Genomic DNA, 21,451 nt, shown 5'->3' on the forward strand with positions numbered 1-21,451 from the left:
ATCTCCTATGTTTTCTCCTCTAATACTAAATCCATGTTTTATGATACTTTTTTTAAAAAATAACTTTATTTTCAATTAACAAACATTATTTTCTTTCCTTCCTACCTCCCTTCTCCCACTGGGAAGAAAAGAGAAAAAGACAATCCTCATGACAAAAATGCATAGTCAGGCAAAACAAATTCCCACATTGGTCTTGTCCAAAAATGTGTCTCATTCTGCGTATTTGATTCATCACATCTCTGTCATGAGGTGGATGCACTCTTCATCATCAGTCTTCTAGATTACAGTTGGTCATTGTGTTGATCAGAGTTCTTAAGTCTTTCAAAATTATTTGTTTTTACAATGTTGTTGTTACAGTATAAATTGTTCTCCTGATTCTGCTCACTTCTGTCTATATCAGTTCATACAAATCTTCCTGGGTTTCTCTAAAACTGTCCCTTTCATCGCTTATTACGGCACAATAGTATTCCTTATGGTACCCTTTGCTCTGACCTCATTCAGATAGGAAAAAATTCTATAGCACATATCTCTGTATATATATAAATTTATTTTTAAAGCAAAAATAATTGGTTTATTTTGTCTTTTTTGATTGTTCACTACCTTTACAAAGGCAGTAAATGCAACAATCTGCAAGAATGGATGGAAACCATTCACACCGTTGACATTCACTCGAGATTCATGGCCTTAAGTTGAAATCTCAAAGACAGAAACTTTATAGATATAGCATAATCAATACATATAGGTTGCTTGGGGTGAGCATGGTCCACATGTAACTGGGCATTTCATTTTACAAATCACTTCTCTCTTAGACACCGGTTTTGGCTTCAATCCAATTACGAAAAGCAGTCACTCGAGTATAGACACCTGGCTTATTTGGTGCTGCACATTCATCACCCCAGCTCACTATGCCATAAAGATACCAGATGTCTCTAGAATTTGAACTGACCATAGGTCCACCAGAGTCACCCTAGGGAAAAAGTGGGAGAACTGGAATTAGTAATTCAGTTTACAGAAAGAAGTTTTGTCAGGAAGTTTCTATCATGCATCAATTTCAAAAGCATTGAGTGTGACTCACCTCATCATGAGATGGGCTAACTTTGGCACTTACTAATGGAGATTGGGTGGAGGTGGGGGGAAGGGGAGGAATTTGTTTCTTTCTTCTTTTAAAAAGTTCATCATTATAAGAGATTGGTGGGGAAGGATGGTATGAAGTGGGAAATATTGATGATTTTTTCAAAAAATATAGCAATGAAATTTTTTTTAAAAAGAATGCCATTGTATGAGAAGGTGGTGAAAAAAGGTGGGACTCGTCTTTCTAAGAGATTGGTGCCAAGGAAGAGTATAAATGTAGAAAGATGGCAAGGTGAAAATGAGAATAGATGAAATGGCTTGTACAAGACAGCTTAATCTCTTCAGTAAGAGCGTAGCAAAGTTGATCTGCTGAAAACTAACATGGAGAGAAGAGAACTGAAAGGAGAAAAGAATTTTGGAAATAGCTTGCATGAGGAAAGAATCTTGCAGTGCTCAAGAGACTAATCAAAGCATTTCCAAGTAGAGATGAAAGCTAAGTGAAATCAGTATGAATGTGTTGTAAATTAAGTCACTAGAGTATTTTACCCCTCTAACAATGCTTGATAACCCAAGGAGTAGGAGCAGAGAAAGCAGCAGGATGGTGGGAGTGGTTCATCTCTAGGCGTTTGCACAGTGAGCTTGACCACATCAAAATAAATATGGAGCTTTACAATAATGGGGATGGGACCAGCCACAAAGTAGCTGACCCTGGCATCAAGGGTCTGAATGGAGCCTAGTGAAGCCAGAAGAGGGCTAATGGCTCCAGTAAAGTGGGAGAGTTTGAGAAGTAGTAGGTTAACAAAGTTGTGATCAGAGGAAGACAGCATTGAATTTTAAATCTTCAAAAGGTATCATACTCTAGTATAATGGTTGAGGTCATGGACCTTAGAGAGTATTTAGATCTTCCTTGCCAGGTGAGTTTTGAAAGAGCATGCAATATATTTTTCCTGGTTACAATTCAATGCATGGAGACTTGGTGAGCCTGTTTCCATTTACATATAATGGAAGGCTCCATTCCCCCTACTACATCAGTGTTTTCTACACTGCTCTTTATATTGACTCTATATATTTATATATAAATGCAAGAGATTAATTATTCAGGCCCAAGCATGCACTAGATATCTACCCCTGCCAATTACAAAATATCTACTGTCCCTAATGATAGCATGTAAAAGCACTTTACTTTACCTGGCAAGCATCTTTTCCTCCTTTCAAATAGCCAGCACATATCATTCCAGGGGTGATAGCATTGTTGTAAACTTGTGGCTTATTGCATGTTTTAGTGTCTATGATATTCACTTTTACTTGCTGAAGACGATTTACACTGTTACCTAAAGTTAAGGGAAGGGTAGAATGATGTTAGTATTTAGAGATACCAAAAAAAAATGTATATTCTGATACATGTCCTGCATGACTATAGATCAAAAAGGTGATTCAGTTTCTGTACCTATTTTTTTCCAGAATAGGACAATGTGTAAAAGAACAGTGCCATTAATTTACAATCTTGTCTAAATAAAATAGCTGGATGCCTAGGAAAGAACTCTCATTTTAATTAAACCCATCAGGACAATACAATTGCAGTAGGATATGTATTGGCCATGCTAGGTTGCCATCTGGATATCATAATGAAATACAGTTATAATAGTATTTTCTCCCATTCTAAACTTAGTGACTGGTAAATGGTTTGGTGCCCTCTCACAAATTATCCTATATGTATCTCATAAATAATTTTCTATGTACATGTTGTTCCTTTCCTCTTCCCAAACAATGTATGCTTTCTGTGTCTTCCTCCATCAGTTCCTGCTTTTGTCCTGTCTATCAAGAGGTCGTTCACCTTTTGGCCAAACTTCCATTCCAGAAGAGGGAATAAGACATGAACAAAAAGAAATATGCTATTGGCAAAATGGGTTAAGTACAAATGAAGCATCTAGACAAAGTGTTATAAGAAATATGAGGTGGGAGGTATCACTTTCATTGAGGAGCATCAGGGAAGGCTTTGAGGAAGAGATGCTTCCTGAGCCACAGAACTGCAGTGAGGTCATCTAGATCAATCTTTGTCTTAACAAGAATCCCTTTGATGCTATACCTGACAAGTGATCATTCAGTCTTTGCTTGAAGACTTTTAGTGAGGGGAACCTGACCTCCAGAGAGAGCCCTATTCACCCTCTGGAAAGCTTGAATTGTTAGAAAGTTGTTCCTAAACCTCACTCTCTGTAGCATCTACCCATTGCTCCTATCTCTGCCCTCTGGGACCAAGCAGAATATCTAAACCTCTCCTACTACACAGCCCTCTGAGTACTTGAAGATACTTGTAATGTGTCTCTTAAGTCTTTTCTATGATAAAATCCTCAGTTTTTCAACCAAGAAAGAAGAGAATTTCAACAAGTAGAGATATGAAGATCTGTCCACAGAACACTTTTTCTGCATGTAGAGCGCATGAAGGCAAATAGAGAAAAATAAGGCTAGAAAGGTTGGTTAGAGTCAGACTGTACAAGGCCTTAAAGGGCAGACTGAGGATCCTACATTTTATCCTATAAGCAAGGGAGAGCCCCTGAAGCTTTTTGAGCAAGGAAATGATAGAGTGAGAGCTATCTATTTGGATATTTTAAATCAGCCTTGTGGGCAGCTAGGTGGCAAAGTGGATAGAGCTCTGGGCCTGGAGTCAGGAAAACCTGAGTTCAAATATGGCATCAGACACTTAGTAGCTGACCCTGGGCAAGTCACTTTACCTGTTTGCCTCAGTTCCTCATCTGTAAAATGAGCTGGAAAAGGAAATGGCAAAACACTCCAGTATCTTTGCCAAAAAAGAGCCCAAATGGGGTCACAGAGAGTTGGACATGACTGAAAAGACTGAACAACAACAAAAATCAACATTCTATCATTTCATGTTCCAGCTTCATGTCATGTACAGTTTTGATAATTGATATCATCTGGGCCTTCACCTCATAACTGTTATAGACAAAAATAACAAATAAAATAGGGTGAAGAACAGAGGAATATGGCATCCTATTAGAGAGTTCCATCCAGATTAAGAGTCATCCATCAGTCAAAATTCTTTAGGTCTGATAGGGAAATATGTTGGTTATTTGATACAATTATACTTCTTCATTGTAGGGGTGGGGTATGTGACAAAAGTTCACTGGAAGTAACAGCAATATTTTGTTAAGCATCAATAAAATTTTTTTTAATTATTTGGGTCCAGTCATTCTAGTCAGGTGGGGTCTGACCCACCTATCACCATCCAATTTTGTCTACCTTTCCATTTTTTCTTGCTGTAATCCAAGTTGTATTGCTCACATTTTGTTGATCTACTAGTCTAGTAACCCTGTCAAAATAGATGAGGCATTTCTTGTGTGACTTCTTTGAACAAACAAGAGTATCCACTGCCTCTCTCTGTTTCTCTCTCTCTAAGTGCTCACAAATCACACCTGGAATAATCTGTTCTAATATTTTTCCTGGAATTCATGTCAAGTTCACCAGCCTAGAGCACTCAGTTGGCTTCTGTGACACCATAATTTCCTCATTCTCTTCCTGCTTCTCATAAATTTTACTGCCTTGATTCTAGTTCAGGCCCTCCTTACCTTTTGCTTAAATATCAAAATCATTTCCTAATAGCCATCCCTCTCTTAATCTCTTCTTTCAATTCAGTTCATACCACATGGCTGGATTGGACTTCCTGATGCATCGGTATGATCATTTCAATCCATTGCTCAAAAATCTATGGAAAAATTTACCAAACTCCTTGACATTTAGGTATCTTCAAAATGTGCCTACAATTTACCTTTGTCTTTGTGTCATGCTCTTCTCTCCAGTTTATTCTTTGCTCCAGATAATCAAGATCATTTACTTTTGCCTGAGCACATCCCATTATTTACCATCTCTGTTTTTGCTGACATGACTTCCTTCAAATGGAATGCCCTCTGTCTTGTTCTGCCTGGTGATATACTACTCTTAAATCTTACTTCTTAAATGATATGCTCTCCACCTTCCCCAAATGTTAATTATTTCTCCCTTATCTGATTTCATAAGATTTGAAATTCCTCTTGCCCACTTGTATTCTTTTTGTTGTTCAGTCATTTTCAGTCATGTCCCAAATCTTTGTGACCCTATTTGGGGTTTTCTTGGCAGATACTGGAATGGTTTGTCATTTATTTCTCCAGCTCATTTTACAGATGAAGAAACTGAGGCAAACTGAGTTTAGTGACTTGCCCAGTGTCTCACAGCTAGTGTCTGAGGCCAGATTTGAAGTCACAAAGATGAGTCTTCCTGACTCCATGCCAGGCATTCTATCCACTTGTACCATATCAGCTGCCTTTCTTGTATTCTACTTGTGTTTTATTTGTGTACATCACTTCCCCTTTAGAGTTTGCAGGTCTTATTTGTCTGTTTATCTTCTAGCACTCAGCACAGTTAGCTCCAGGTACTCAAATACATGATGGATGGGAGATTTCGATATCATGGGTAATTCCCAGTGTGGGAACTCTCTCTTCCAGAGCAGACTATAGCCTATCTATGACTTAGTAGAGAAGGCCCAAGAAACTTTCTGAAACACATAGAGGTGAAGTTTCTTGATCAGGATTACATAGCTATCTAGTGTCTTCCTGACTCCAAGTCCAGTACTCAATCCATTATTTTTGCCCTGTTGCTAATATGAATCACACATAGTAGACTGGTGTTTAGTAAATGCTCGCTGAATGAATGTCTACTATAGCAGCAATGTGGTACCATAGTGATGGAAAAGCTTAGGGACATTCATCCCTAATTCCCCAACTTACTCCCAAGCCTGATTTTAGCCCAATCCACTGGCTGACCAGCAAAGCTTGGCAACAAATAGAGTCAACAAGCATTTATTAAGTGCTTACTATGGTGTAATACCCAAGCCTATGGTATAGTGCTTAAGCCAGTACTTCTTAAGAGCTTAAGTAAATAAGAACTTACTATGTGCTAAATGCTGGGGGTACAAAGAAAGGTGACAAATAGTCCTTGCCCTTGAGGAGCATACATTCTAATGGGGAAGACAACATAGAAACAACTAAATATATATATATATATATATATAATATTATATATATGCATTATATATTATATATATTATATATATACATATATAGGTAATAGCAAAGGGAAGGCACTAGCATTAAGGGACATTGGGAATGGTCTTCTGAAGAAGGTGGATTTTTAACTGAGTCTTGGAAGGAAGCCAGGAAAACCAAAGATAGAGAGCACAGCAAGCATAGACTAAAGGCCCATTACAAGACATTGAGTTAGGAGATGGGAGTGTGGTGTGGAAAGAACAGAAGGAAGGGTAATGTCACTGGATCATCAAATACATGGAAGGGAATAAAGGGTTAAAAAAATTGGAGTGGAAGGAAGGGGCCAAATTGTAAAGGGCTTTAAAAGCCAAACAGAGATTTTATATTTGCTCCATTATATTCTTCCCTATCAGTGGCTTAAAGTATTAGGGTCTACTAGCGCACATTTAGTTTCTATTCAAGTGCCCACCATCATTCCTCAGTGCTCCAAATCCTGTGACATATGCTGCAGAACCGGGATTAATTTGATGAGATGCATCTGGGAGGCACACTCGATGCACCGCGTTTGTGTAAGTTACAGGGCGAGAAAGCTCTATAACAGCAATGTCATCATTGTGAGATGGATACTTGTAGTTTTCGTGAACAATAATCCTCTTGAAGCCTCGTTTCTCTTTGGGGGGATTTACTGTCACACCAAAAGAAGCTTTCCATCTGGCAGGGTCCTTGTAACTGAAAAAGGAAATGAAAGCACTTTCCATAAGCTGCCACTACTTTATAATAGCACAGTTCATTTCATAGGTGTTCAAATACCTTGTTGTTTTATTGAAGGTCTAAATTTCAATCCACAAAAACAAACACTTCCCTCAGCCTCCATTGGTTAGGAAGAGATTAGGGAAGGGGGGATGATATAGAGTCAATTTATGGGGTAATTCCAGCAATATGCTTCCCAGAACTTCATTCTCTACTCACCTGAACTATCAGGCTTCTTTCATCTCCATATAACACTATGTGGCCTCAAAAACATGTGGGCAGAACACACATTGTATATGCAAAAAGGGAGAAATTGATTCTTTCTGCTCTTACCCCTACCATGCTAGTCTTTTGCTTTCTAATGTAAGCCCCTTGCAGGCAGGGATAATCTTGCTATTTGTATTTGTATCTCCACCACTCAGCATAATTCCTGGTACATAATGAGCACTTAATAAATGTTTTTTTTTTCTTGTTCATAAATGTAGGTAGTCTGACTCTGCTAGGAACCACAGGATCCTTGACATAACATTGAGGTGTCTTTAGGAATTACATTTTTTTTTAAAAAATGAGTTAGGAAAACCCATTTTATTCACTGTAAAACAACAACCAAACTGCACTTATTTAACTTGGGGTTTCTAAGATTTTGCTCTGAATTGCCTTTCCCTCACCATACTTACTTCAAGGATTCATGATATAATAAATATAACATTTTCTCTGACAATGCAGATTATACCCCTTCTATGCCTTAGGAGATGGTCTTCCCATGTTGTGGACACTTCAGGTGATGAGCCCTTCTGTACTTAGCTAGTTAGGCAGGTTCTTAAATGATATACAAACAGTCTATTCCTAGTCCCATATCCCATAAGGTCATAAGGATTGTCATAATAACAAAGCCAAGCGCAACATAAACCAGCTGAAACTGTTCCTGGTTCAAATTCAGTTAGGATGTTGTATATGTAATTCAAAAGTGGGATGGAAGGAAGGAAGGAAGGAAGGAAGGAAGGAAGGAAGGAAGGAAGGAAGGAAGGAAGGAAGGAAGAAAGAAGAAAGAATGCCAGGCATTGTGCTAACCACTTTACAAATATCTCATTTGATCCTCACAACAATCCTAGAATAGAGGTACTATTATTATCCCCACTTTATAGCTGAGGAAACTGAAGCAGACAAGAGATAAATGACTTGCCCAGAGTCACACAGCTAGTAAATGTCTTAAGGCTAAATTTAAACTCAGGCCTTGACTCCTTGTCCATCATTCTACCATCTGTACGACCTAGGTGTCAGAGAAAATTCTAATGGAAAGAAGTGAGCTCAGTAACATAGAGGAGAGTCACAGGGTGGGTACAGTTATACTGAGAAAAGGTAAACCGTTCTCCAGAGAGTGTTTCTAGGGTTGTTGAACTCTAAAACTCCAGAAAACTGAAAGATGAGGCAGAGTTGAAGGAAGCATGCCCTCCCTTCACGCCCCCCCCATGCTAAACCAAAGCCCGATTTGCTTTATCCCAGTTACCAGTTTTGAATTCAGACTCCATTCAGCTGTCTGTCTCTTCTGATAGTACCAACAAACCTGTAGAAGCTTAGGTTTGTCTCTTCCATTAACATCAGTAGTTAAGAATGTCCCCAAGACATCCTAGTTTCAATTAACAAGCCACTTACAATTTATCATCCATGAATTTGTATCAAATCTTTTTTTTTAAATTTCCGTCCTTTACTACCTATTCAGATAAAGAAGTCCTTTTAAAAAAATGCATCTAACTTTAATTCATCCAGACTTCAAAATGATCTTCCCTCTTCTCAGAGGCCAAACTGCCCTCTTTTCTCACTCACTCAATTCCAAGGGCAGTCTCTGGACTTACTTTCTGAAGCAATGAGCAGCACTGACAATCCACGTGGTACTGATCAAGGTTGCCCCACAACGATGAACCCCATTCCACTGCAAACTGGCCTGCCAGGGCCATTCACCTTCTTGCACTACTTCTTGTCCCCCGACTATCCTGTCACTTGTGCCAAAGCTTGCACCCATCCGTGTCCCACAGCCTGTCACAAAGAAAAGGGGCTGTTAGATTTTCTTCATTTTTGAACATTGTAACTTCATTCTTTTATATGCTACTATCTAGGAATTTGTGTTTTGTTCTCTTGTGGTTTTGCATAGCAGGGGCAGGAAAGGTTGTTGGAATTAGTTTGCTTCCCACATACACACCTCCTTAGATATAGTCTGATAGTGTTATAAAGCTGCCAATTTGCCCGACTGCTAATTCCATGCCAAAAGAGCTTGACCACACTCGCCATCTACCTGATTCTGAAACCTTCCATGACAAAGGAAGGAAGGACAGCTTTTAGGCAGAGTGTGTTAATGTGCTGTTATTCCTCACCTATTGAACCTAGTTTCTGAATCATTGAACTAAAGCATGGGGACGCTGATGTGGGAGGTATGTATAGATCTAGAATTTTGGGAGGAATACAAGGATTTCTTTGAGGCTTTCAGACATTCAGCTGAAAGCATTTTAAATGGCACCAGCTATGGGAATATGAGATTAAGTCCTAGCATTGGGACTCTGCATTTGTGGGGGCAAAGGTATGAATAGAAATAGAACAAAGATATGAATTCATAGCCCCACTGTCAAATCATTTTTAGAGAATATTTGCAATAGTATTTAATAGAGCTTCTTGTTTAATAATTTATCTGCCTCCCCCACCCTCCCAGGAATAGTAAGGCACAATACTTGCCAGTGATATAGGGGCTAAACTCTTGATTGGAAATGTGGCACAATGGCTAGAGAGCTAGCCTCAGAACTAGGAAAAACTGGGTTTAAGTCCCGCCTCAGGTTCTTGCTACCTATGTGATTTGGGTCAAGTTATTTAACCTTTCAGGGCTCTTGGCAACTCTCTGAAACTATAAATTGCAGAGAAGGTGCCAACCAGCATCTCCCACAGAGATGAGAAATGAATCTCCCTCCTCTATGCCAGTGAAATTATAGGTCTGATCCCTATCCCTATCAATGATCAGATCTGATGCAATGTTCTTTCCAAAGATACTCTTAAAAATAACTCTTTACAAGGAAGAAAACATACAACCCACACAGTTAAGTGAAGATGTCAAATCCAGCATTCATTCCAAATTCTATAGACTCACAATAACCGTGGAGAGGATAATTAACTGGAATGGAAGTCATATCAGCCAGCCCAATCACAGTCTGGATCATTATAGCATTTTCTAGTAGGTGAAGTCACTCCATGAAGTCAACACGGTGCTTTGATGCCCTCCCACATGCATATAGCTCTTTCTAGTGACTATACTCCTAAACCAAATTGTTTCTGATTACTCACAAGAAGTACAACAAACCAGAGCAATTACCTATTTCATACCCAAGATAACATCCCAAAGCTAGGCCCAATTCAAAGAGAGAAAGCCATACATCCTTAAATTTTATTTTATGTTAAGACAATTCTGTTGGCTGATTTTAATAAATAACTTGAACCTACAGTTACTCAAATAGTTGTCCGTTTCCGTCTTGTTGATATCTGAAATACACAGAAACACAGAGCAAAATGACATCAAACTTCCATTGTACCACATTTGGTCATTCTGAGTTTACTTGGAAAGGTTGAATACCTAATGGGACTTCCATTGCAAATCAAAGGCCAAGTGATAAAAACTGTCTGGAATCTGTTATGTGGAAGGCAATTGTGTATTTTGCTTATTTTTCTTGGCCAAGGAGCATAAACTTCAGAACTTACTAAATTAAATTAACTGCTTTTAAAAATACTTATGTAAGAACTGAAGAAATAAAATTATAAATCAACCAATCAACAAGAATTTATTTAGCCACTAGATACCAGACACTGTGCTAGATACTATGAAAGGATATAATTATGTATAAAGAATGAAATAATCCCTACCTGCAAGGAGCTTACATCCTAATGGGGTAGACAACAAGCATATCTATATAAATATATACAGACTAATATAAAGTGAATAAATGCAAATATAAAAAGTAGTTAAATACAAGGTAGTATGGGAAGAAGGGGACCAGCAGTTGGGGAAATTAGAAAAGGTTTCACACAGAGGATGTTGCCTGAACTGCATCTTAAAGGAAGAGGATACTGAGGCAGAGGGGAGGAAGGAATGCGTTCCAGGCATATAAAATGGCTAACATGAAGGCACGGAACTGGGAGATGGAGGGCTCCTTTTGTAAGGAGTAGAGAAGGCCAGTTTGGCTGGATTCCCAAATGTGAAAGTGGGAGTAATGTCCAATCAGTCTAGAAAGATAGGTTAGAGACAGGTTGCATGGAGCTTTAAAAGCTAAACAAAGGAGTTTATATTTTATCCTAGAGGCAATAGGAATCCTAGAGCCACTGGAATCTGTTGAGTAAGTCATCTCATCAAATCTACACTTAAGGAAAATTGCTTCGGCAACAGTATGGAGGATAGGCTGAAGTGGGAAGAGCCTTGAGACAGACAGACCAATTAGAAGGCTGTTGCAGTAATCTAAGTGAGAGATGATGAGAGCCTGAACTAAGGTGGCAGCTGTGTGAGTGAAAAGAGGGGTTTGGATGCAAGAACTGTTATGAAGGTAGCATATTATAGCATAACTTTACACTATTATTCTCTATAGGTGTCCTGAAAAAAGAGCTCCTCAAAATGTTATTTCATAGCTACTGATTTTTTTTTTAATAACTGCTGATTTCTTGACAGAAAAGCTAAAAAACTTAAAGTTAAATTGCTAATGGCCACTACTGAATGAAGTTTAAGCTGCTATTAAATGGCAAAGTATGCCTAGAATTATTACACAAGTTAAGAATAAAATTGATAGTAGATACTTGGTAAATGTATATTGCTGACTGATGAATGAATTTATATTTTTAAGAAACATCAACTGGATGTAGTAGGATTCATATGACTAGTCAAAGGCTACAATTTGGCAGTTCAATTCAGGAATATAGCTTCTCCCTAAAGTTACTATACCTATCCTGCAGCTGGGAGAACCTAGTCACAGGGTCTCATTTCAGAGGAAGGAATAGTAAGTAGTCATTTTAGTAGCTCCTTGAATCCTGGTCCCAGTGGACTTTCAAAATCCCTAAGATATGCTGGTTCAGGGTCCCCGTGGATGGAAGAAATAACCCCTGTTTTGGAGAAAGAAGGAGAGAAAAATCTGTGGTAAATCTTACAAACCCTTTTAAATCAATTACCTCTTGGTCTCTGTGACTATAACAAGGGCTCCCCTGATCTATTTTGGGACTTAGGGAAATCTAGAATAGAAGAGTAGAACCCACATTTCTCTAGATCCCTAGAATTTGGGTTTAGAGAACCTGCCTTTTATGGGACGCCAGTCACCAGTAACATCACAAATATGAGGACTTGCAAACTCAAGTCACCGTCTCATGATCGTAGGGGTATATGTGGATAGTGACACTTTCTGTGCAGGGACTCAGACTCTGGTGAAGAATACTCCTTTTTTGCAAAATTTGATTAAAAGCCACTTTATTTTCTTTAAATCAGGCCTGTCCCACAAAACTACAATCTGTGTCCAATATAAATATGTCTGACATAATAACTTATAAGAATTCCCAAGAAAAGTACCCACAGATGCAGGTTCCTTCTGATCAGAGGCAAAAATATTTACTCCAGAAAATATTTACACCAGAATTGCTATTTAAACTACCTCCTTGCGAAGACTGAATCACTATGTACTTCATAGAGTTCTAGTGAAGGTCAAATGAAATAATATAGATAAAATATTTTGTTAACTGGAAGGTAATCTCTCAGTGTGAGTTATCAGGGTGAGAGGAAGCATGGCATAGCAGGGTACCATGAAAAATGCATTTCATTTAGAGTTAGAGAACTCATATTTGAATCCCAGATTAAATATTTATCATCTGTGTGACATTGGGCAAGTAAATGTCCCTCTCAGCCTCAGTTTCCTCACCTGTAAAAGAGGGGAATTAAATTATCTATAAGCCTATAAGGTTCCTTTCAGGTATAAATCCCATGACATTATATAATATAAGAAGCCCACATTTGTTTAGAGAATTTAACTCCTATATGACAGAAATGGTTTTCCAGCAAAACCTTTTAATGGTGCTCATCTGGCAAGCCATGTGATTACTCAGTATTTCACACAAAGGAATAAATTATTTCCCCAAATTGCACACTAATTGCAACATAAATTATAGAACTAAAAGCAGTTTTAGGATATTCAGTCCAAACTTACTCATCTTATAGATGAAAAAAGTGAGGCCCAGAAAAGTTGAAGTGACTTTCTCAAGCCACACAGCTAATCAATGTCAGAGCTAGGACTGGAATCCATATTTTCTGTCTCCCTGAAAGTTCTATTTCTACTACAGTGTGACTAAGGAAATAGTGACTTCCTCAGTTTGGTCTTTCCTTAATCCAAAATAATTTAAGATCCATCACATTTAAATGAATTTCAAATCGATTGAAACATTGTGAACTCCTTCGGTTTGTATTTGTCTTCCCAGTGCTTACCAAAGTACCCGGCACATAGCAATAGACACTTGTTGACTAACTGCCAGGCCAGGATCAAGGGAGCTTGGCATATTAATACTGAATTACATATATACACATGCACACAAGTGAAGAGGGAAAGGAGAGAGAAGGGGGAGAGAGAGAAACAAGAGACAGAGAGAAAGAAAGAAGGGGAGAGGGGAGAGAGAGAAAGAGGGAGAAGGACAATATGGTATAGCAAATGACTAGAGAGCTAGCTTGGAAGCCAAAATGATATGGATTTAAGTTCTGCCTCTGACACATACTGGCTGTATGTCCCTGGTTAAGTCACTTAACTTCTCAGTGATCTAGGTAACTTTTGTTGTAAAGAATTTTAGAGAGGATACTGACCTGCACTGGTAGAGGAAACTTTCTTACCTGGGAGTTTCCCATACCAATGAAATCATTGGTCTAGTTCTTGTTCCCTATCCATATATGTGAATATGTATATGTATTTATATATGTATGTATCTATATGTACATATTCATATGTAATGCCTTATGTATTAATATTACATTTATTTGAAAAGGGAGGTGGATAAGATGAAGTACTTTTCACATATTACAACTTCAGAATAACTCATAGTAGCCTAAGAGAGTTGAGAATCGTGGTAGGAAGACAATTCCCTTGTCCTATTTCCAGTCATTTTCTATGGGTGACGGACAAGATAATCTTACCCAGAGTCACGAGAAGGATACTCTGCCAGATGTCTTTGGAAGCTAAAAAGCAGCACTGAGCCCTATCCTATTTTAGAAGTATGAGGGTACTTACTGTGCAGTCCCATTTTAGGAGCTGGTTAGACTATACAAGAAAGAGAGGAGAGGAAAGGAAAATGCCCCAAACCAAAAAATTAAAACTGCTCTGTGCAAGAAAGGTAAATTGCAGAAAATTGGAAAACTTGCTTGTGAGCACAACTGACGAAGGGTCTACTTTGGGGGGCCCAGTTGCATGTTGGAGTTTCTCATGCAGCACACGTTGAATTGTTTTTTTTATGGATTCAGGACTCTGGGTAGAGGGGAATCTAAAAATCATCAGCATGTGGGCCACCACTCCGGGATCCTGGGGACTATACAATACACAAAACAAAGCAAAACAAAAGCAAGACAAAAATTTCAGAAAGCAAATAAAGGCTCTAATAATACTAACAGCTAAAATTTATATTGTACTTTACAGTTGTACTATAGTATACATTATTTTATTTAGCCCTCACAGCAATCCTATGAAATACTTAGTCCAAATGTAATTTTCAGGCAAGGAAACTGAAGCACATGGAGGAAAAGAGAGATCTACGCAAAGTTATGCAGTTAATTAATTTGGAAGTTAGGATTGAAATCCAAGTCTTCTGCTTTCAAGTCTACTGCTCTTTCCACTACACAATGCTATTATTTTTTGTGGCCTTCTCCTTTTGTTTCTTTATTCATTTGACTAATAAATTAGTGTTAGATTATTTTCTGGATCAATATTAAGCCAGTTTATAGGATCACAGATTTAGAGCTGGAAGAGATCTTGGAGGTCCACTAACCTAATACCTTTATTCTAAGGCCTAGGAAAGTGAAATGATTTGTCCCAAAGTCACACAGGTAATAAGCATCAGAAGCAGGATTTGAACCTAGTTTCTCTGACTCCACAATCAATGTTCTTTCCATTACGTTGTTGTTGTTCAGTCATTTCTGTCATGCCTGACTATTTGTGACTTCATTTGGAGTTTTCTTGTCAAAGATACCAGAATGGTTTTCAATTTCCTTTTCCATCTCATTTTACAGATGAGGAAACTGAGGCAAACAGGGTTAAGTGACTTACCCAGGGTCACACTTCTACTAAGTGTCTGAGTCCAGATTTGAACTCAGAAAGATGAGTCTTGCTGACTCTGGGCCCGGCTCTCTATCTGCCGCATCACCTAGCTGCCACTTTCCACTGTACCAAGTCATAAAACTGAGATTAGAAGCCAGGTTATCTGACTCCAATTCCAGTTGTCTTTTAGTCAGTCAGTTAGTTAATAAATATTTATTAAGATCTTACTAGGTGCCAGGTACTGTGCTAAATACTGGGGATAAAAAGAACAGTAAGAGTCCCTGCTCTCAATTTGCTCGCAGTCTAATGGGGGAGACAATATGCAAACAATTTTGTACAAAAAAAGCTATAGGTAGGAAAAATCAGAAGTAGGCAATAGAAGGAATACAATAGAAGTAAGGGAGGCAACTAAATGGTTTACCTCAGTTTCCTTATCTGTAAAGTGAGTTGGAGAAGGAAATGGCAAACCACTCCAGTATCTTTGCAAAGAAAACCCTAAATGGGGTCACAAAGAGCTGGACATGACTGAAAATAACTAAACGACAAATCAAAATAAGGGGGATCAAGAAAGTCTTCCTGAGGAGGTAGGATTTAGATAGAAATTGAAGGAAGCTGGTGAAGCCAGGAGGGGGAGATGAAGAGGGAGAGCTTTCAACCACACTGCAATAATTCATACTTAGCTTCACTCACAATAAAAAAAAAAATTTAAATCTGCTATGACCACAGAACATACCTCTGACAACAGCCACCCATAAAATGAATGCATGATATTAGAGTTAGAGTGTGTGAACGACATATAAGAACATAATATCAATATTATAAAAATATTCCAATACAAACACACTCTAATGACTACATCAACATCTATCTTCATATACAAAGAACAATTCTTTATGTCCACATACCTGAACTTAATAACCTGGGACTTGATGAATTCTTTCCTTAAGCTGGATTGATAAAATGCATTTTTAACCTGTTTCAGAAACATTGAAAACATTAATAAGAGGACACTGACATACATATTGCATCACAGAGAATTCATTGTGTCATTCTGAACAAGGTTTACACATTTCACTCTACTCTGAATGTGCCTTGGGAATAATTGGATATGGAATAAGGATAGCACAGTGGTTGCTAATCTTTGTGTTTCATATACCTCTTCTGCAGTCTGGTGAAACCAATGGATGCCTTCTCAGACTAATGTTGCAAAATGTATGGGATTACAAAGGAAACCGATTACATTGAAAAATATTTTGTTTAGAAAGTTCACAGACCCCAGGTGAAGAACCCCTGCTCTAAAACAAGGAAGAAAGAGGAAGGAATGAACCCCCATCACTATAGTTAGAGAGAGAAAAACTACATTCAGAGATGATGGAAGCTTTAGCAGCTTCAGATAGTGGAAACATTGGCAGCCACAATTCCAGGTCCCTCCTGATAATCAACAATTATAGCCTTGGGAATTAATTATCTAAGGGCAACTTTACATAGCCTCATCTTTTTCTAAAATTTTAAATTTTTTGCTTTTTGCTTTTTTAAATTTATTTTATTTTTAATTTATGGAATAAAGCAAGCATTTCCATAACATAGTATAATAAAAAAAATTGCACATGAAAGTGCAAGTAGATTATCTACAACTTGCTATTCCTTTTAAATATATAATTAAGTTGCCATGTAAATTTCTTTTTTCTTCCCTCTGCCCTGCCCCTTCTTAAATTGAGTCAATTAAGAGAAATACCCTAGTCCCTCAGTAACTTTGGATGCCCAGGTCTGACCACCTCCTCATCCTTCCCAGACCCTCAGTGTCTGACTATTGAGAGAAGATAGTCAACAAAGCTAAGGGGAACTTTAGAAAATGAAAGAAACAGAGAGCATAGTGGTCCAAGACTAGGGAGGTCTTCTGTCTTCTGTCCCACTATCTTCTGCTGTGGTCAGACCACATATGGAGTACCAAGTTCAGTTCTGGGTGCCACATTTTAGGGAGAACATTGATAAGCCAAGATCATTAAGAGGAAGGCAACCAGGATGGCAAAGGGCCTTGAGTTCATGTCACATGAAGATCAGTTGAAGGAACTAAAGAAGAATAGCCTGGAGAAGAGAAAACTTGGGAGGAACATGGAGATTTATGGGGAGTATGATTGCTGTCCTTCAAGTATCTGAAGTACTATCATGTGGAAGAAGGATTAGATTTGTTCTATTCAGCCCAAGAGAATAAAAGTAGGTGAAGAACAATTTCCTAATAGAGCTATCCAGATGTAGAATGGGCTTCCTTGAGAAGTAATGGGTTCTTGCTCTCTAGAGGTCTTCAAGCAAAGACTGAATGACCACTTTGGGGGTATATTGTAGAGGAGATTCTCATTTAGCTACGGGTCAAAATCAATGACCTCTGTGGTGCCTTCTACCTCTGAGATTCTATGACTCTGTGGTTGCCTACAGGACAAAGTATGAAGTCCTTACCTGACACTTAAGACTCTACAGAATCAACTTCTAATTTGTCTTTCCAGGCTTACCTTCCTTCATGTACTCTCTATTCTGGTCCAACTGGAACACTATTATTGTTCTGACCATATCCTGTGTTCTCTTACCTCTGTGCATTTGTTAGGCCATCCTCCATGCCTAGAAACCACATCCTTTACATTTCTACCTATTAAAATTCTCTTTTTTTTTCAAGGCTTAGCTTGAAAAAGCTTTCCTGATTCTGTCCCAGATGAATATGAATTCTCTCATCTCTTAGAAACCAAATACCCTTATCTTCACACCAGGTTATTTTTAGCGCAACCCAAATAACACTACTACACCTACATTCCCACTTCTACATTTTTCTCTAAGAAATGTAATCAAATCACCTCTGGAAAGTGTGTGTTAATGGAATGCTCCATTGTTCCACTTACCATATTTGTGATTTCCCGGCCATCACTCTTTTCTCCAGCCCAATATTTTCTTTATCTCCCTCAATAAAAATGTAGACTTCTTTAAGGCTGGGACTGCTTTTGTATTTCATCCTCAAGATTAGTCCATTGCTTGACACATACTAACTGCTTAATAAATTATATTTATTCATTCATTCATTCTCTCCAAATTTTCTTAAATCACTTTGCCTGTATCTCTTCTTTGCCCCATCACATTCTACCTTATATCTACTTAATTGTATGCATTTTATCTCCCTATTAAACCATAATAAAATCCTTAATTGATCAATTAAATGTATCCCCCTATTAAATTGAGGGAAGAAACAATGTTATTTTTTTTACCTTTGTATTCCTAGCACCTCACCTAGTCCTTTTCATAAAGTAAGTAAATGTTTTTTTTTTAATGAACTGAATTGATGAATTTATATTTGCCTTGTTCTTAAATTCTAATTACTTCATGCTGCTTATGGATAATGGAAACAATTTGCTTTTTGTTAATCTCTACCATTGCAAATTGGTTTCAAGACTCCACACTTGTTTAACTTAATTGAACTTGAAGGTTGGATTCTACAATTATGAGAATAAAACCAATTTAACACATAGTATATCCTCCAAGAAGAGTCTATGACCTTTTTGCTATTTTTTTCCCTCCAAATTATTTTAATGACTACTAAGATGTTCCTATATCTATTTAATCTACAGTCGATTTGGATCTGATAGGATATCAAGAATTCCAACTTTTTCATGATTGACACAGAAAGCAAAAGGAATAAGGATTCTTTTCTTTACCATTGAAGTTTTTTGTACCATTAGACTGTGAGCTCCAGGAGTGCACAGGACTGATTTTTGCCTTTCTTTGTAACCCCAGTGCTTAGTCCTTCAGGCTCACAATCTAGGTCTCATTCTTGACTTCTCATTATCTCTCACCCCTATATCCAATATGTTGCTGAGGCTTATTATTTTCATCTTTGTGACATCTCTCAAATATGTCCCCTTCTCTCCCCCAACACTGTCACCACTCTAGTGTAGGCTCTCATCACCTCATACCTGGAAGATGGCAATAGCCTGCTGACCAGTCTGCCTGCCTTGTTTCTCCCCACTCCAATCCATCCTGTATTCAGTCACTAAAGTGATTTTCCTAAAGCACAGGTCTAACCACATCACTCTCCTCCTCAATAAACTACAGTGGCTCCCTATTGCCTCCAGGATCAAATACAAAATCTTCTGTTGAGCATTCAAAGCACTTTATAACCTAGCTTCCTCCTATCTTTCCAGTCTTCTTTCATCTTATCACTCACTATGTATTCTTCCATCCAGTAACACTGGCCTTTTGGCTATTCTAAGAACAAGATATTCTATCTCTCAGGTCTGGGCATTTTCTCTGCATGTTCCCCCATGCCTGGCATGCTTTCCTTCCTCATCTCTTCTTACTGGTTTCCTTTTTTTGTTTTGCTTGTTTTTAGCTTTTAGAAAATCTATTTACTAAGAAAGTATAGCAAATAGTAGGTACAAAAATACTCCTCCCCCCAAGTGTGGAGTAGATGATCCCAGAAGTTCCAACAAACTCTAGGGAAAAGAGTGAGCTTAAACTTAGAGCAAATTATAATAAGACACACATGTAAAGAATATGTATGGCCAAGGGGTAAACCCATAATTCTTTGTCATTGGAAGTCCTTTCTCGGGTACATAACTAAATTTAACCGACTTCCTTTAAATAACAACTAAAGTCCCATCTTCTATAGGAAGCCTTTCCCAACCCCTCTTATTTCTAGTGTGTTCCCTCTCTTAATTATTTCCTATTTTTCCTTTATATGTGTGTGTGTGCGTGCATACATACACAAACACACACACATATATATATGTATATTGTTTGTACATATTTGTTTGCTTGTTGTCTCTCCCTTTCTCCCATTAGATTGTGAGCTCCTTGAGGGCAGGGACTATCTTTTGCTTCTTTTTGTATTCCCAACACTTAACACAATGCCTGGCATAGAGTAGGCATTTAATAAATGGTTATTACCTGAGTGAGTGGAAGCTAGCAAGAACCTAGAATATACAGATAACTGGGAACAGATGTGATTGACTAATATTATTCTCTCCTTGAATCAGAGCAGAAACCTGAATCTCAGCACTCAAACTAGATGACTGGGCTTGAACTCCTAAGTTTGAGGCTTGTCTATGGGCTAAAAAAGATTGGGGCTGCTTCTGCCTCAGAAAAGCCACAAATGTTTAGCCTATGCAGTAGTTATTTTAATGTATTCTTTTTCCCATGTGGTATGATTAAAGAACTATATATACTTAAGTCTGAAACAGTTTTCTCTTAGTGGGTAAGGGCTAATTCAAAAATCTACACACATCACACACATCACACACATCACACACACATCACACTTTTAGACTAAAAGAGGAGTGTTAACAGCTTTAAAATCAATCAACAAGCATTTGTTAAGCAACTTCTATGTGCCATACACTGTCAAAAGAAGCAGTTTAGTGAATAGAGGCTGAAAGCTATCCTAAAGATAGTGTTTTGAATTTTCCCAGAGCACCCTCTGGTGTTGCATGGAGTATATAGAAGAGATCATGAACACCTTACTGGCACTACCAAATCCTGTTAATACTTGGCTAACACTTCCCTACCCTAGTAGTTAAATAAATGAGGTCTTATTCTTTCCTCCCCCAGGAAAAATGCTAGCTATCCTACAGACCATCAATCAAGAGCAAAGCTCCCTCCAGTTTAGTGGGATGAGGGCTAGAAGTCATTAGACTCTGAGGTTCAACTCTAAACTGTTACACTTGTTTTAAGGAGCGCTTTGTTCCTCTTCCCTATGAAGATGCTCCCTGTTGTTTAAGGATGAGCATCTGTATCATCTTCCAGACCAGCCACTAGAAGGAGCCAGATTGCAATCAACTCTCACTGTGTTTCTTCTTATAGGAATTTTTATAGTTCCATCTGGAACTGTTCCAGGACCTAGGAACTTAAAAAGAAAAATCTGTCCTGCAATATTTCATTGTTGTTGAGACATTTAAGTCACATCCAACTCTTTGTGATCCCATTTTGGGGTTTTCTTGGCAAAGGTACTGGAGTGGTTTGCTGTTTCCTTCCCCAGCTCATTTTGCATATGAGGAACTGAGGCAAACAGGGTAAGTGACTTATCTGGGGTTATACAGCTAGTAAGTGTCTAAGGCTGGATTTGAACTCATGAAGATAGTCTTCCTGATTCCAAGCCCAGTGCTCTATCCACTGAACCACCTAGCTGCTCTATCCCACAACATATTCAATAATAAACTATTTCCTAATAGGATTACTCATAATATACTTCCATCCATATCTCTATACAGTCTTTGGAAGTACTCCCATATCATTGTACTAGTAGTAGCCAAATCATTGTAATTTTAG

The 21,451-nt window shown here is 38.1% G+C and overlaps 1 protein-coding gene across 1 annotated transcript in view; it reads right to left on the reverse strand.

The window, feature by feature from the left end:
- Nucleotides 1–528: 528 nt before the first annotated feature.
- LOC114023418 (transmembrane protease serine 11E-like) overlaps nt 529–21,451 on the reverse strand; it is a 62,802-nt gene continuing 41,879 nt past the window's right edge. Inside the window, exons 4-10 of the mRNA XM_027836036.1 lie at nt 16,054–16,121; nt 14,260–14,423; nt 10,335–10,373; nt 8,708–8,888; nt 6,574–6,833; nt 2,260–2,402; nt 529–967 (exon numbers count right to left, since the gene is read on the reverse strand). Coding sequence (XP_027691837.1) covers nt 806–967; nt 2,260–2,402; nt 6,574–6,833; nt 8,708–8,888; nt 10,335–10,373; nt 14,260–14,423; nt 16,054–16,121 — 1,017 coding nt within the window. The 3' untranslated portion in view covers nt 529–805. The remainder of the gene's footprint in view (nt 968–2,259; nt 2,403–6,573; nt 6,834–8,707; nt 8,889–10,334; nt 10,374–14,259; nt 14,424–16,053; nt 16,122–21,451) is intronic.

The sequence above is a fragment of the Vombatus ursinus genome, unplaced genomic scaffold (assembly GCF_900497805.2).
Source record: "Vombatus ursinus unplaced genomic scaffold, bare-nosed wombat genome assembly UNPS02014818.1, whole genome shotgun sequence".
In the NCBI taxonomy this organism is placed as follows: Eukaryota; Metazoa; Chordata; class Mammalia; order Diprotodontia; family Vombatidae; genus Vombatus; species Vombatus ursinus.